Source organism: Aegilops tauschii, chromosome 2, assembly GCF_002575655.3.
Source record: "Aegilops tauschii subsp. strangulata cultivar AL8/78 chromosome 2, Aet v6.0, whole genome shotgun sequence".
Classification (NCBI taxonomy): Eukaryota; Viridiplantae; Streptophyta; class Magnoliopsida; order Poales; family Poaceae; genus Aegilops; species Aegilops tauschii.
In genome coordinates this window covers 642,479,901-642,496,468 of record NC_053036.3, presented here as the reverse complement: position 1 = coordinate 642,496,468, position 16,568 = coordinate 642,479,901, and the positions used below count along the sequence as shown (strand labels likewise).

Sequence of the window (16,568 nt, the reverse complement as noted above, 5' to 3'; positions counted from 1 at the left end):
TTTCACAGTGCTCATCTGTTGACTCCGAGCTCACACGCAGGCTTCTAAGGATGCTCTAGGTAATCACCATCTCCCCCTTGAGAAAAAATTCTCCTGATATTGTAAATTGGGTGCTTTCGCATATGCTCTTCTCGCATGATCTGTAGCTTGTTAACTTAAGAAACTGTTGTGGCTGCTGCTTCTTAATCATGTTTAGGATGCTGTTAAGTTCCAGCATGATATGTAATTGTTGTTAGGCTGTCATGTGACGACTATCTTGAAATCATTGCTTTCTCAACCTATTCATTTACCACTCATATTTTTCTTTCTTTCGGATTGCTGTATATCTGCTCTGAAAATGAAGACCAAGGTCCATAATTTCCCCATCAGCTTTTCGAAAAGTCAATTTCCCCATCAGTACGCTCACTACTTCACTCTCCAACTCTCTCTCTCTCTCTCAATTCAAGACAGGTCTCCATCCCCACTTCTTTCTCCTTTCATTGAGGTCTGTCTGTTTGACTTCATTCTGAATTTCTAACGAAGTTTTGACTTCATGCTCCTGACTAATCATGTTGTCGTTCTTTAGGCAATGTAGTGCAAGACGAAGTTCTTCATCAACGCAGCAGATCGCCACCACCGTCTTCCCTCTGCTGCTTCCGCAAACACCATCGGCCGGCTGAGAGGCTGAGCTATAGCGCAGGCCGGGCATGGCCCAGGCGGTGATTGGAGCGATGGGCACCCTCCTGCCCAAGCTGGCCGACCTAATCACCAAGGAGTACAACCTTCAGAGGGGTGTCAGGGGCGAGATCATGTTCCTCAAAGCCGAGATGGAGAGCATGGAGACCTCTGTCCTCAGGATTTCTGAGGCTCCAATCGACCAGCCACCGGACATCCAAGTCAAGCTTTGGGCCAAGGCTGTGAGGGACTTGTCATATGGCCTGGAAGATAGCATCGACAAGTTCATGGTGCGCATCGAAACCGATGGCCGACCAGATAAGTCCCATAACTTCTGGAATTTCATTGATAAGAGCCTCAGCCTGTTGACCAAGGGCAAGATTCGCCACAAGATCAGCATCGATATCAAAGACATCAAGAGCCGCATCAAGGAGGTCAGTGACAGGCGTGATAGGTACAAGGTTGACAATGTGGCTGCTGCCAAGCTCGTCGGTCCAGCTATTGACACCCTTCGCCTAGCAGCCTTGTATAGAAAGGCCAAGGAGCTCGTTGGCACTGACGAGAAGAGCGTTGAGGTAATCAAGATGCTGACGGAGGGAGATGAGAGGTTTCGGAGAAATGTCTAAAGGTGGTCTCTATTGTTGGATTTGGTGGATTGGGCAAGACAACCCTTGCCAATGCAGTGTATAAGAAGCTCAGAGTGCAAATCAGTATTCAAAAGCAAAATTTGCAATTCTATTGTGCGGCCTTTGTTTCCGTGTATCTTAATCCTAATATGAAGCATATTTTCAAGAGCATGCTCCATCAACTTGACAAGTAGATGTACCAGAACATTAATGAAGCATCATGGGGCGAGCAACAACTCATCAGTGAGATAAGAACATTCCTTGAAAACAAGAGGTACGTTTGTGAATATTTGTTCCTCAATGTTCCGTATATGGATGCCACAAGGAAATTACAATAGTGCAGACCTATCAAGTTTTTATTTTCTTTGCCATTTAAGTTGGTAAGCTTTGGGAGTCAGCATAGCTCAAATGGTTGGGGGAGTGGATGTACAAACCCAACACCTGAGTTCAAATCCTCACGGAGGCGAATTTGGGTTCCTATTTGTTCTTGAGGACCATGCTTTCCTTCTACTCATGCATTTATCCTTGAGGACTAGGCTTGGTGTGTAACCAAGATTTAAAAATCTTAGTACTCATGCTTAAAAAGGCTGTATGCATCGTCCCTAGTTGGTGTAGAGGCCGGCGAAGTAAAATTATCCCCCAGTTTTAATTCGTCGAAGAAAAGTTGGTAAGCTTTATTACACAGCTCAATTCTGCCCAATTAATGTATGACAACTCTTATGTAATATATGTATTTTGGTATCAATTGAAGGTACTTGATAATGGATACGGAAGTATGCATTGATTGAGAATGGATACAGAAGTAGAGTAATCACAACAACTCGTGTTCTTGATGTTTCCCTGCAAGCTGGTGGTGTATATCGGCTGAAACCTCTTTCTGTTGTCAACTCAAGAAAGTTGTTCTATCAAATAATATATGAGATGGAGAACAAGTCACAACCTAATCAATTGGTTGAAGTATCTTAGAGAATTTTAAAAAGATGTGGGGGAGTTCCGCTAGCTATCCTTGCGATAGGTAGCTTGCTGTCTAGTGAAAAGGGAAGAGCACATACACATGAGTATTGGTCCAAGGTGTACAAATCCATCAGTTTGGGGCTAGACAATAATCATGATGATGTGAAGGAGATGAGGAGAATATTATCTGTAAGTTACTCTGGCCTACCTCCACACCTAAAGACTTGCTTACTGCATCTTGGTTTGTATCCAGAGGATTATGAGATTGAAGCAGAACAACTGATTTGGAAATGGGTTGGAAGGTTTTGTGAAAAAAGAACAAGGGAGGAGCTTATATGAAGTAGGAGAGGATTACTTGAAGGAGCTAGTTAATATAAACTTGGTCCAGCCTTCATATTTAAATAGCCTTCATCGTGTGCATGATATGGTTCGTGACTTCATCACTTATTTGTCACATGAGGAGAATTTTCTAACAACACCAGATTGTCAGCAATTAGAGTATCTACCAAGTAAGATACGCCGATTGTCCTTGCAGACCAGGAATGAAGAAGTTGGTAATCAGCTGGCAACCGTGAGCTTGTCCCACGTGAGTTCACTTACTGTGTTTACTCCAGCTTTTAGTTTGCTGCCAGCACTCTTGTGTTTCCCAGTCCTGCGTGTATTAGATTTAGCTGAATGTGAAGTGTATAATACCCATTGGAATGATATATGCAATTTGTTTCACTTGAGATATTTGAATTTAAGGGGTACATCTATCACTAATATCCCGAAAGAGATCGGGAATCTACAATTTCTGCAAGTGCTGGACATAAGGTCTAGCAAAATAGAAGAAGAGCTGCCGTCAACGTTTGCTCAACTAACACAATTGTTGTTAATCCACATGCTTAATAGCATCACTTATGCAGTGCCAAGATGGATGTGCTCCATGTCTTACCTGTTCTTCCTAAGTATCACACTGAAAACATTAGGAGAGGAGGACCTTCAAGTTCTCGGGAGCATATATAGTGTCTCTCTCTGAACTGGTCATACAAGTGGAGAAACCTACACAAGGCAGAGAAAACGGTTGAACACTGGCATTGCTTATCCATTTTTATGTCTAAAGATGTTCAGTGTCAAGAGTGACACCATGGAGTTGAGGTTTGGACGAGGAGCCATGCAAAGTCTCCAAACCCTCAAATTAGATTTTCAGGATGTGGAGGACACATTATTCCAGTTTGGTGATTTTGCATTGGGTTTAGAGAACCTTCCGTCGCTTGAGGATGTTTGTGTTACATTCAGTGAAGATACAAACGAGAAGATTAGTAGTGTGGAAAATGCTTTGAGGAAAGAGATAGATATGAATCAAAACAAGCCTAGATTGAGAGTTACAGATATGGGACGCCTCATGGCAACTACCATAATTCACACTGTCAAACAGTATATAGTTATTTTTTTACTTGCTAATTTTTGTACCTTATATACAATCTGTAAAAGTATTTTGTTGTTTCTCTTCTTAACCATGTAAAGTTTCATATTAGTACCTTTTCCCAATTATTTATGCATTTCAAATACTAGTTTTTGATAGGTTTACCTCATTTGCATCCATTATTCTGATACTAAAACTCTGTTGGGATCAATGTTTTTAATAGAGGGGTATGACATTCTACGTTTGGCGCTATGTTGAAGCTATAGCATGCTAAATGGTGCTAAATTGTGAAGGATGCGTTTAGCGTGATGCCTCTCCAAACACTAGTGCTGAGATAGCAAGCTATTTAAAGTATGGCTGGGAACTGTTGGCTTGCACCATGGGTGGTAAACAGGATTTGGGGGAATTACCAGCATGCCGGTAGTTTCTACGAGGGTACTATGAGCTCAGTACTACCTCTTAGTAAGGGGCTATAAATTAAGAGCTGTTTTACGGTGATTGGGTTAGTACTCGGAGTACTTAGCAGTACTTACAAGTCTGATCTCGTCTGATTTTTATTAGCCGTCAGATCTTGCGGGGAATTTTAATTGATAAATTTAATATGTTAATTGCGATAAGAGCATAATGGTCCAGGGGAAATATCTTTTCTTGTACCGATCACCTGAGGCCCAGATCCATGTCTGGTCGATCCAGTTCAGAATGCTCCTCCGATCTATTCATCGCCGCTCGCCGCTCCTGACCTTTTCCGTCCTCGACCTGCCCGGCGAGAGGAATAAATTCATCGTCCTCGTCCTCCACCCAACCAACCCTAGCCCCCCACGCCATCACCGAAGAAGAAGAAGGCCGGATCTGCGCCGGCTTAATCGGCGGCGACGGCGGCGGGCGATCCCATCTCTTCGCGCATACCATCCTTAAGGTATGAATTCGGCTTGGCGTTCTGCTTGTTCTCTTGGCCGTTGCGCCCCTCCACCGTGCATGCAGTACAACCTCAACCCCACAAGATCCGGGTAATTTAGCAGTATGCGAGATTTGTATGGACTAGAACAACGAATGGAAAGCTTCATCGTGGCAGAGTTTCTCTTGAGCTAATCGCATCATGTTTGTTTAAGTAAGATGTTGAGGGCATTGCTTACTTCCTTTGGTACCGCAGAAAAAAAGTGACTTACTTGACGTTTGAGATGAGATATACTAAAGGAAGATGAGATACTGGTTCCATAGTTGTCGGGGGTGCTGACCTACCACGGACACCTATGGGACCGGCGGACCGAGCCCCTTTCGGTTCGGCAGGGGGCGGAGGTCGCACGAAGAGCAGATCGAGGCGGGGCACACGAGCGATTTACCCAGGTTCGGGCCGCACGGATGCGTAAAACCCTACTCCTGCTTTGTGGTTTGTATTGAGTTCTTGCTCGGGAGCGCTTAGTGCTACAGTACACACCAGCTGCTAACGAGACCGACCGTGAGTGACCTCCCTTCTACGTTGCGCATGGGCCTCCTTTTATATGCTCAAGGGGTCACTGACAGGTGGCAACGTAGACAAGGGCAAAAATGGAAAATCATTGTGGTTGGCAGAACCGCTTGCTACAGTGCGTCATACCTAACCCTGACGGCAGGGGACAAGGGCACTAAATGCCCGTCTGCGTTGCCCAAATAGTGCGAAAGGGACCGCCAGGGACGCCACTGCTCGCCACGATGGCATTCTTGTCAGCGCCGCTTGCCACTGTGTACCGCTGGCTGCACAGCCTCCCGCCACGTACGCCTGGAAGGGTCCCAGAGCGACACGTTAGTGGGTGTGCCGGAGCGCAGGTACAGAGTGGAAGCTTGCCGCGGTCGTTGTCTTGCCGCGTCCGGAAGCTTGTCGCTCGCCGGGCCTTGCCGGGACGGGTAGTGCGTCGCGGCAAGCCCCTTGAGATGCCTTGGTTGGCCTTCCCGGCAAGCTCCTCTTGCCGGGGTCATGTTTCCTTGGTCTGGATACTTTGTTCTTGAATGGCTCCGAAGGATCCAAGGAGGATCTTGGCGGCTATCTGGCAAGCCTTGCCGCGGGATGCTGCGACTGCCCGTGCACAAGTTCGGGATACTAGGGTACCCCTACTCTAGTACACCGACAGGAGCCCCCGGGCCTGGGCCATACACGGTGCCGAGCGCTGTTGGGTCAGGCCCAGAACAGGGCACGGGCACACGCGGCCTGGGTTACGCCGTATCTCTCTCCGGATCCACCGCGCCCTCCCCCAACGGCACGCGCTGAATGCGGCGTCATGGGAGAGATCGTGGGTGGTTTCTTTATGCGAAAAAGCGGAACGTACGCTCCCTCCCTCTTTATAAGCAGAAGAAACGGGGGTAGTGCGCCCACTCGCCTGTTATTGCTTCCAATCTCGAAAACCTCCGCTGCTCTTCCGCTCTCCCAAAGCTGAAAGAGAGCAGCGTCTTGCTCCCCATTGCCACCAGCACTACCAACGCCGTCGACCTCCTCCACCACTTCCGCCATGGCTCCGAAAGCCGACAAGGGGAAAGCTGCGAAGTCGACCGAGGCGCAGCGACTTGCAGTGCTGCGGAAAGAGCGGGCCATCTTCCCCCCCAAAGCTCGGCGCGAAGGAGCTGCGGGAGTACTACTACCTCTTTTGGTCGACGGAGACGCGAGCTCATCCGGGCACAAAGGTACTCCCAGCCTCTGCTCATAAGATGGCTCCGAACGGATATCCCTTCTTTGCCGTATTCTTCTACTGCGGGCTTTGCCCGCCCTTCTCTGAATTCTTTTGTGACATCATGAACACCTATGGCCTCTGCCTCCTTGATTTTACCCCCAATGCCGTCCTGACCATGGCAGTTTTCGCACACCTTTGCGAAAACTTTGTCGGAGTCCACCCAAACGTAGCTCTTTTCCGCCATTTCTTTATACCCCGGGTAGAGAGAGGAGAACCCTTATCCGGCGGAATCGCCTGGGTCTCGAGGGCCGGCAAGAAGGAATCTTATCTGGAGGGGGAATTCCGCGGCAAGTGGGAGGAGTGGAGAGCAAACTGGTGTTGGATTGTTGAGGAAAACCCACAGCCATTTACCGCCCGGCGCCAAACAGCAGCAGTACACGACAGCGACTGGAGCGACGTGGCCCCGGAAGACACCAAGCCGAGGATTGCCGTTACTAGGATCCAACGCCTCAGGCTTGCTGGACTCACAGTGGGCGCCGTTGGCACAAAATTTCTTCGCCGACGCATCGCCCCCCGCAGGAACGGAGGAGGCCTGCCTGGGAGTTCAAAAACGCGGCAGATATCATGAGGCTGCGCCCGGGGCTCAACTACAACTTCACTGTCTTAGAGCTCAACGCAATGCTTCAGGAGCTCTTCAAGTATGATCCTGAGCACCCCGAAGTATTTAGGTTGCCGCAGGGCGTCGTCCCGTTGCGCAACAACTCCGCGCTCGACCGCATCCGGGCAATGATGCCACTGTGCGACTCGCACGGAATCGAGCCAACTTGGCAAGAGCCCGAAGACGACGTCGTGCAGCAGTTGTTCGACGACTTGGTGGAAGTGCCTGTCCGCTCCGACGAGAAGAAAGGCCTCACCCGCGACACCACCAATGCAGAGTTGAAGCGCATCGCCACCAGGTTGGAAGAGGCGGCGGCAGCCGCAACGGCAGGCGAGTTCGGATTCACCTTGGAGGAGGCCGCGGCAGCAGAGGCGGCAAACCGTGCCGAACGAGAGGAGCCTGCCGGGCGTGACGCCGAGTCGGGCGAGCCCGCCAAGGACACGAGCGGCTCGTTGGAGATCGACTCCTCTTCCTCCTCGTCTTCGAGCAGCTCGCCGCAAGCAAAGCCTCCATCTCCGCCAAGAAGGCGCCTCCGCAAGGCCGGGGACGTGGCGGAGCAGCAGACGAGTCAACAGCCGCCGCGCCGCGCGACACGCTCTACCGCGGCAAGCACTGTTGTCGCGGGAGCGCCTCATGTTGCAGCGGCAACTGGAGCGGGGTCTTCTCAGACCACCGCTTCTGCTCCTGCTGCTTCTCACGCCGCGGGGTCATCTCAGACCGCCGCCACTGTTCCCGCCAAGCGGCCAAGGGGACCTGACTTCAACTTCTCCGCGTTCAGCTCCGACGAGGAAGAAGAAGAAGAGTAAGACTCCCTTGTTGTACTTGTAGTTCTTCAATCCTTGTTGTTTTGGTCTTGTATCTTATTTGCCTTGCTCCGAACCTATTCCTTTTCAGGACACTGGCCCAGAGAGCGGCGAAGAGAGCCAAGATCCCGGTGATCAACATTGATGACCAGCCCACTCCGCCAGAAGAGGGTATGCCTGAGATCACCTTGCCGGACCCGGCAATCACTCTCCAGAGCAGCCCCCCAGCGTAAGCACATGGTTTGCTTTCCGCCGTTGGGCACGCATGGATGCTTTTTCTTTGCTGACATCTTGATTGTCGATTTGTGTAGGAGCAGAGCAGCCCCACCAGGAGCGTCCGGAGACAGCCCCCGGCATGCCATCTGCTTCAACTACGCCGCCAAGGGAAAGTCCCCCGGCAAGGGAGAGGTCTCCGGCAAGGGAGAGCTCTTCGGCAAGGGGGAGTTCTCCGCCAAGGGACAGCACCAGCGTCCCCCCGGCGACGGAGACTACGACCACCGAGCCCAGCACGGGTAATCTCCTTGCTTCAAAAATTTCCCTTGGGTTCTCTTCTTCTTTTGATCTTCTTTATTCTTGGATTTTTGCTTGACTCTTCTCCCCTCTTTCGGCCGTCAGATCCATCTGCTCCGGAGCCAATGGAGACGGAGGTTGCCGCCAATGACGCCGCTGACCCCGAAGGAGCAAACGGCGCGGACGATCCCGCCGGCGACGAGGCCGCCAAGGCTGCCGCCGCAGCAGCAGGCGGGGGATCTGGCGATCGTACTGACGACCCTGAGGCCGCAGGAGCGCCAGGCGCTGCACCGACCACCGATCCGTCCGCTACTGCCGCAGCGCCAGGCTCCGAAGAGCCCCAGCCAGGCGTCTACCTGAAGGCCGGTGATGGCATCTTCATCAACCTCCCCTGGGCGTCAAGCTCCAGGGCGCCGGTCGAGGGGGAAGGCTTTGACGGAGAAGTGCTCGCCTCCGCTGGGCTGACAGTGGTTGACGCGCCGAGCAGCAGCAGCGGCGAGCCGGAGGAGGAGCGGCTGCTGCGGAAGCTGCTGTCACTCTACCGCGCGCGGCAAGCCAAGCTGGAGTCCCGCGAGGCGCTTGTCGCGAAGGCGGGAGTAGACCTCGAGAAGCATGCGGAGGAGCTCGGGGGTTTTCACCAGGAAGCTCTCTGGTCTCTGGCAAAGGAGCGGGAGCAACTTGCCGAAGCGCAGCAGGCCTTCTTCCTCGAGAAGGCTGAAGTCGAAGAGCAACAGCGGCTTGCCGCTGAGAAGTTGGCTGTGCAGGAGGGTGAGTTGTCGCAGCGGCAGGTCAACCTCGACAGCCATGAGGAGGAGCTTGCCGCGTGCGAGCAAACAGTTGGCGGGGCCCTCAAGGAAGCAAAGGACGCTGCCGCAGCCGCCGAGGCCGCCAAGAAGGTGCTGGAGATGAAGGTGGCGCAGCTGGAGGCCGGTTGCAAGGCATATGGTGAAGAGCTTAGCGCCGCCAAGGACTCCAACGCAGATCTTGAGTCGAAGCTGACTGCTTTGACCAAGACGCTGGACGGCGCCAAGGAGCGGGAGGCGGCCTTGAAGAAGGAGATCGAGGCCGACAAGGCGCTGCTGGAGAGTGCTGCCACCACCCAGAATGCCTTTAGGGAAACGGTGGAGCACTGGACGGAGAGTCTTGTGAATGTTGCCGCAGACATCGACAAGGAGCTGACGCAGCTGGGAATGGAGGATCTCGGGTATCCCTCCGACGAGGACCTCCAGCCCAGCACCAAGATCACTCTGTTCTTCAAAGGCGTGGCGACGGCGCTCCAGCGGCTCCGGGAGAGGATCCCAAAGCAGCTGGCCGATGAGTCGCGCAAGATTTGCGCGGGAGCTCTTCAGAAGGTGCTGATGAAGGTGGCCTTCCGCAACCCGGGCCTCCGCCTCACCAACGTCCTCAGGAGCTTGCCGCCGGATGTTGATCTGGAGGAGCTCAAGGCCCTTGTCGCACCCATTGTGGACAGGGTGAGCGGGATCAAGAGGGTTGAGGGCGACCGCGTAGACTAGGCCGCCAGTTTCCTCCTTTTTCTTGTCGCTGCTGGTTATGTCATGAAAACCATCTGTTAAAGCCGCGACAAGCTATTTTGTAGTATAACTTTATTCTGGGTAGTGATTGCTATGTTATTCCCTTTACTTGATTCCTCCCTTTATATGTTTTTGCCCTACGCTTTTAGGGAACTTGCCGGCGCAGGCACACTTGCCGCAAGCGCTGAGTGCGGGACGTCAGCAGCTTGCTGGTGGTGCCGCTACCGACAAGAAACCTTGTCGCAACTAGTTGCAGCTCACTTAAGTTGCTGAGCGAACTCGAAACAAAGTAAGGGCGCGACTAGCTAAGCAACTAGTCGCAGCTCACTTAAGTTGTTGAGCGGACTCGAAACAACGTAAGGGCGCAACTAGCTACAAGTTGGTTCCTCCGCGCACAGGTTTTCCATACAAAGTGCAGTCGTTCAAGGGAGATAACTTAAAAATTTAAAATATCTGATTGCTCAAACTTTGGCAACTTATCTTTTCTGTTGTTTGCTTTCCGGCAAGACGAAACTTTCTTGAACGACGCCTGGTCCACACCGTTATCTTCTCCTTCCCCCCCGGCAAACTTGTGCGTGTGGGAACCTTCTTTTCCTTGAGAAGAAAGAAGAGAAAATAAAGATATGGAGCCTTATGGCTCGTTATTGCTTACCGGGGAGTAGGTGCTGCACAAAGTGTCAGATCACACATGCAAAGAATATATAAAGCATGAAATCGACAAGATGTGCGGAGCACGTGGGCTTTACTTATGCACGGGGTCTGCGCCCGACTTTGTACAAAGGATTACATGCAACAGCGGCAAGACTTGTATAAAAGGTGGTTGTCGGAACCACGGGTAGAACTTACGAAGATGCTCAATATTCCAGGAATTGCTCACCGGAATGCCATCTTCGGTCTCAAGGCGGACAGTGCCAGGCCTAGTGACTCGTTTCACCCGGTAAGGGCCTTCCCACTTCGGCGTCAACTTGTTGGAATTCTTGGCGGACTGAACGCGCCGAAGAACAAGGTCGCCTTCCTCGAGACTTCTGGCGTTAACTTTGCGGCTATGGTAGAGGCGCAAAGTTTGCTGGTAGCGAGCAGCTCGCACAGCAGCCTGAAGACGGTCTTCCTCAAGGAGCAGCGCGTCATCTTGTCGCAGCTGCTCTTTCTCAAGCTCATCATAGGCGAGCACTCAAGGTGACCCGTATACGAGTTTCGTGGGGAGTACTGCCTCTGCTCCATAAACTAGAGCGAAAGGTGTCTGGCCAGTGGCTCGATTTGGCGTCGTCCTGATCGACCAAAGAACCACCGGTAGCTCCTCGATCCAGTTTCTTCCGCACTTGTGCAGCTTGTCGAAAGTCCTGGTCTTGAGCCCACGCAGCACTTCAGCATTTGCCCTCTCCGCTTGACCGTTGCTTCTCGGGTGAGCAACAGAAGCGAAGCAGACCTTGGTGCCAAGATCTTGGACGTACTGCATGAAGGTGCGGCTCGTGAATTGCGTACCGTTGTCGGTGATTATCCTGTTAGGGACCCCGAAGCGGCAAACAATCGACCTGAAGAACTTGACTGCTGACTGTGCTGTCACCTTCCTCACTGCTTCCACTTCCGGCCACTTTGTGAACTTGTCGATTGCAACGTACAAGTACTCAAAGCCCCCGACTGCTCGGGGAAAGGGGCCGAGGATGTCGAGCCCCCAGACCGAAAATGGCCAGGATAAAGGGATCGTCTGGAGAGCTTGAGTTGCCTGGTGTATCTGCTTGGAATGGAACTGGCACGCTTCACACTTGGTTACTTGTGCAGTTGCATCCTGGAGGGCTGTCGGCCAAAAGAAACCTTGCCGGAATGCTTTGCCGGCAAGGGCTCTAGCGCCAATGTGGTGACCACATATGCCTCCATGTATCTCTGCCAACAGCTTTTGTCCATCTTCCCGGTGAATACACTTCAATTTCACACCGTTGAGTCTTCTTCTGTACAGTGTGTTGTCGACAAACTGGTACATACTTGACTGCCGGGCTACTCTTTCCGCTTCTTCTTGCTCTTCGGGAAGTTCTCCTGTCTGAAGGAAACGGACGATCTGCTGTGCCCAAGCTGGAGCTTGTGGCTCGACAACAATGACTAAAGGCATATCTGCTGCTGCGGGAACATCCGCTTCTACGGCGAGAACTTGCGGTTCTGCCGGAGCTTGACGTTCCCCGGCAAGCTTGCCGGAGCAAAGCTTGTCGGGAGCCTCTGCTTCAACGGAACAAACCCTAAGGTTTGCCGGAGCAGACTGCTCCTCAGCACTCTTGGTGTTGATCTTGGGGACCTTTTTGGCGGCGGCTTCGGGAAGCTCTGCTGGGAAATAGTTGCCAGAAACCAACTTCCTCTTCTTACTCTGTCCAGTTGATGGTGTTACGGATGGTAGAGTCAGCTTGAGCACAAAGATCCCTGGTTCCACAGGTAACTTAAGTGCGGCGCACTTTGACAGGCCATCAGCAATGTCGTTCTGAGCTCTTGGGATATGCTCCATCTGTAGGCCGTCAAAGCGCTCTTCTAGCTTCCTCACTTCATCAACGTAGGCTTCCATCAACGGACTCTGATAATTCTTGTTCACTTGGCGGACGACAAGTTGCGAGTCACCCCTGACAATGAGTTTCTTGATCCCAAGGTCTGCCGCGATCCTGAGACCGGCAAGCAAGCCTTCATACTCTGCAGTATTGTTCGTCGCTTGCTCCTTGGGAAAGTGCATCTGGACTACGTACTTGAGGTGCTCTCCGGTGGGTGCGACAAGCAGCACGCCAGCGCCGGCGCCTTGCAGCGAGAAGGCACCATCAAAGTACATCAGCCACTCTTTGCTTGCTTCCTCGACGGGGATGCTCGTTTCTGGAATTTCTTCATCTGGTGTTGGCGTCCACTCTGCTATGAATTCTGCCAATGCTCTGCTTAGGATAGTTGAAGTACTCTCAAACTTGAGGCCAAAGCTCGACAGTTCCAGTGCCCACTCAACAATCCTACCTGTCGCTTCTGGATTCTGTAGTATCCTCTTCAGCGGAAAGCGAGTGACAACTGTGATCTCATGTGCTTGGAAGTAATGGCGCAGCTTTCTCGAGGCCATGAGAAGGCCGAAAAGCAATTTCTGCACACCAGAGTACCTTGACATAGCCCCCTGCAGAAGGGAACTGACAAAGTAAACTGGGCGCTGCACCATTCTCTTCCGTGTTTCCTCGTGCACCTGTGCAGATCCATCTTTGCCGGGACCAGAGCTTGTCGGGGAAGCCCCCTGCTTGTCCTTGGATGTACCTGCCGTGGTTGCTGGCTCGTCATCCGCCTCCCTATCCGCTACTAACGCAGCACTAACCACTTGATTGGTTGCTGCTATATACAGCAGCAACTTCTCTTGTGGTTTAGGTGCGACAAGCGTTGGAGTGGAGGATAGGTATCTCTTCAAGTCCTGCAGCGCAGCCTCCGCTTCTGGAGTCCATTTCATTGGACCCGCCTTTTTCAATATTTTGCAAAACGGCAGGGTGCGCTCTGCAGACCTAGAGATAAACCTGCTGAGAGCAGCCACGCAACCGGCAAGTCTTCGTACATCCTTGACGCGCCTTGGTGCTTCGATCTGCTCAATGGCCTTAATTTTGTCGGGATTGGCTTCAATTCCCCGCTGAGACACGAAGAACCCGAGAAGCTTGCCGGAGGGAACTCCGAACACACACTTCTCGGGGTTGAGCTTGAGGTTGATCTTGCGCAGATTTGCAAAGGTCTCGTCTAAATCTTGAATCAGGGTCGGCTTGTCTTTGCTCTTGACCACTATGTCATCCATGTAGGCTTCTACATTTCTGTGTATTTGTGGCTCAAGGGCGACATAGACTACCCTTGCAAACGTTGAACCAGCATTCTTTAATCCGAAAGGCATCCGTATGAAACAATACGTGCCACATGGAGTGATGAATGCGGTCTTTTCCTCATCTTCTTCTGCCATGAAGATTTGATGGTATCCTGAGTATGCATCAAGAAATGAAAGCAAGTCACATCCGGCCGTGGAGTCAACAATCTGGTCAATGCGCGGCAAGGGAAATGGGTCTTTATGACAAGCTTTATTAACATCGGTAAAGTCGATACAAAGCCTCCATTTCCCGTTTGCCTTGCGCACGACTACAGGATTGGCCAACCACGTAGAATGGAGCACTCCTCTGACAAGGCATGCTGCTTCCAATTTCTTGATCTCTTCTGCGATGAGTTCTTGGCGCTCCACTGCTTGCTTCCTGACCTTCTGCTTGACGGGCCGCGCATGAGGGCAAACGGCAAGACGGTGCTCAATTACTTTGCTGGGAACAACGGGGATGTCAGACGGTTGCTACGCAAACACGTCGACGTTCGCCCGCAGGAAAGCAACGAGCGCGCTTTCCTATTTAGGGTCAAGAGTGGCACTGATGGTGAAGGTGCCACCAGTGCCGTCCTCCTTGGCGTACACCTTCTTGGTCTCCGGCGGAGCTGCCATTGTCTTCTTACACTTGCCGGTGGAGCTCGATGGTGCGTCCTCGACGGTAGCGCAGCACTCCGAAGAGGTGCGCTTGCCGGAGTGGGCATCAGAACTCTTGCCGGACTTGGTCTTCTTCTTCCCCCCGGGGGCTTCAATGGCAGGTGATTTGCGATCTGTTGCGGTTGCTGCTTCCCGGTAGATCTTGTCGGCGCAGATAAGAGCATCCTTCTTTTCGCCAGGGACAGAGATGACGCTTATCGGGCCTGGCATCTTCAGCACGTTGTATGCGTAGTGAGACGCTGCCATGAACTTGGCGAGCACTGGACGGCCGAGTATCCCATTGTAAGGCAATGGGAAATCGGCAACGTCAAAAGTTACTCTCTCAGTCCTGAAATTCAACTCGGTGCCAAATGTTACTCGCAACACGACCTTCCCCTTCGACTTGCTCCTTCCCGGGCTGATTCCTTGGAATGTGCCGGTCTCTTCAAGCTCGCTGTCAGGGATCTGGAGTTTCTGGAGTACAGCGGAGGAGATCAGGTTCAAGTCGGCCCCGCCGTCAACTAGCATCTTAGTGACCTTGAGGTTGCGAATAGTTGGTGAAACCAACATCGGCAAGCACCCGACCGCAGTCGTGCGATCAGGGTGGTCCCCAATATCAAAGATGATAGGCGTGCTGGACCATTTCAGAAGCTTGCGTGACTCGACAGGTGGTTCCGCCGCATTGACTTCCCGCACCCACTGCTTGAGTTGGCAGTGCGAAGCATGCAAAGAAGCACCACCGTCAACGCACAAGACTCCCGTGGCTTTCTGGAACTCCTGCTCACTGGTCTCGACATCATCCATGTCTTCGTCGTCGTCGTCATCTTCATCCTCGTCGCGGCCGCGGGGAGGCCTGTCTCCTTGCCGCTGCTTGGCCTTGCCGCGGCGTCCTCCCCGGCCGGCGTGCTTCTTGCCGGATTCTCCAACGCCTCCTTGGGCCCTCTCCTTGTCGCGTCGCTCGTATTCAGCTTTTTGCTGCTGGACAAGCTGCTCGACCTTCTTGTAGCTCTGGAGGTCATGGCCCTTGGTGCGGTGGATCTTGCAATACTGCTTGTTGGTGCCGTCTTGCTTGTCGGCGGTCACCACAACCTGGCAGTTGGTGCACGCGGCAATCTCCTTGCCGGGGCTACCAACTTTGGCCTTCTTGGCGCTACCGTCGTTGCCGGACTGTTCAATGACTAGCACATCTTTGCCTTTCTTCTTCCTGTTATTCCGCCGCCGATTTTTCTTTGCCGGGGCAGTATCTTCACTATCAGATCCTCCTGCTCCTGTATTCTCTCCGGGGAGTTTCCTCCCTTCCTCAGCACGTGCACACTTGTCGGTCAGGGCATATAGCTCACTGACGTCTCTGATCTTGGACATCGCCATCTCCTCCCGCATCCTGCGGTTTCGCACGTTCTGATGAAACGCGCTGATGACCGCGGCAGGGTGGACATCTGGGATGTTGTGCTGTACACGGCTGAATCTCTGAATGTACTTGCGCAGGGGCTCTCCTTCCTTCTGGGCAAGTAGGTGAAGGTCACTCTCTTGGTCATGAGGTTTGTGGCCGCCTGTAAAGGCGCCGACAAACTGATGGCATAGGTCTGCCCAAGATGATATGGAGTTGTCCGGCAAATGCATGATCCAGGACCTGATGTTGGGCTTGAGCACCAGTGGGAAGTAGTTGGCAAGGATCTTATCGTCCCGCCCCCCAGCAGCTTGCACCGCGATGGTGTAGACGCTGAGGAACTCCGACGGATGCGACTTGCCATCGTACTTCTCTGGCACATCTGGCTTGAAATTCTTCTTGCTGGGCCACTGGACTTGCCGCAGCTCACGGGTAAACGCAGGGCAACCTACCGCGTACGGCAAATTGCCTGGTTCCCCGGGCGCTTGCATGTCGACAAAGGGCCCAACACGCTGGTCTGATTGACGCCGCGCTTCTCTTCGGCGCTCGATGCGAGTACGAGCGTCTTCTTGCTGTCGTTCGTGAAGAACTTGGTGCTGATCGCGACGAGCTCGAGGATCTGATGACGCAGTGGAGTCACTGTCGCGGTGGATCCAGTGAGTCGGCGATCTTGGCCTTCGGGGCGGAGAGTGCACGGTGGTCGCACCCCCACCGGTCTTGTCGCCACCTGCTCGTGCCTGGCTGGCTTGCCGCGGCTGCGAAGTGCTCGGCTGCCGTGGAATGGCGCCGTCGGCAAAACCGATGAGATTATGAATGGTGGCCCTCCAGTCGTTGATCTTGTCTGCCGCCGGAGGGTAGTCTAGGAGAAGTTGAGCTCGCGCCAAAGCTTCCGCTGGAGTGGCGGATGGTGCTGGCGAACGGTG

The 16,568-nt window shown here is 52.7% G+C and overlaps 1 protein-coding gene and 1 pseudogene across 3 annotated transcripts; both read left to right on the top strand.

Moving 5' to 3' along the window:
- Window positions 1–686: 686 nt before the first annotated feature.
- Window positions 687–3,948, top strand: LOC109744600 (disease resistance protein RGA5-like; annotated as a pseudogene).
- A 2,032-nt stretch (window positions 3,949–5,980) lies between these two features.
- On the top strand, window positions 5,981–9,905 carry LOC109744610 (uncharacterized). 3 transcript variants are annotated; one of them, XM_073509379.1, is made up of 5 exons: window positions 5,981–6,291; window positions 7,213–7,738; window positions 7,831–7,968; window positions 8,051–8,251; window positions 8,355–9,905. In XM_073509379.1, the coding sequence occupies exons 3-5, from the start codon at window positions 7,884–7,886 to the stop codon at window positions 9,761–9,763; spliced, it is 1,695 nt and encodes a 564-aa protein (XP_073365480.1). In that variant the 5' UTR covers window positions 5,981–6,291; window positions 7,213–7,738; window positions 7,831–7,883; the 3' UTR covers window positions 9,764–9,905. The 3 variants fall into 3 exon arrangements, with proteins under 3 accessions (XP_073365480.1, XP_040256138.1, XP_040256139.1); XM_040400204.2 differs by having other exon boundaries at window positions 6,147–7,738; XM_040400205.2 differs by lacking the exon at window positions 5,981–6,291 and having other exon boundaries at window positions 7,150–7,738; window positions 8,057–8,251.
- Window positions 9,906–16,568: the final 6,663 nt, after the last annotated feature.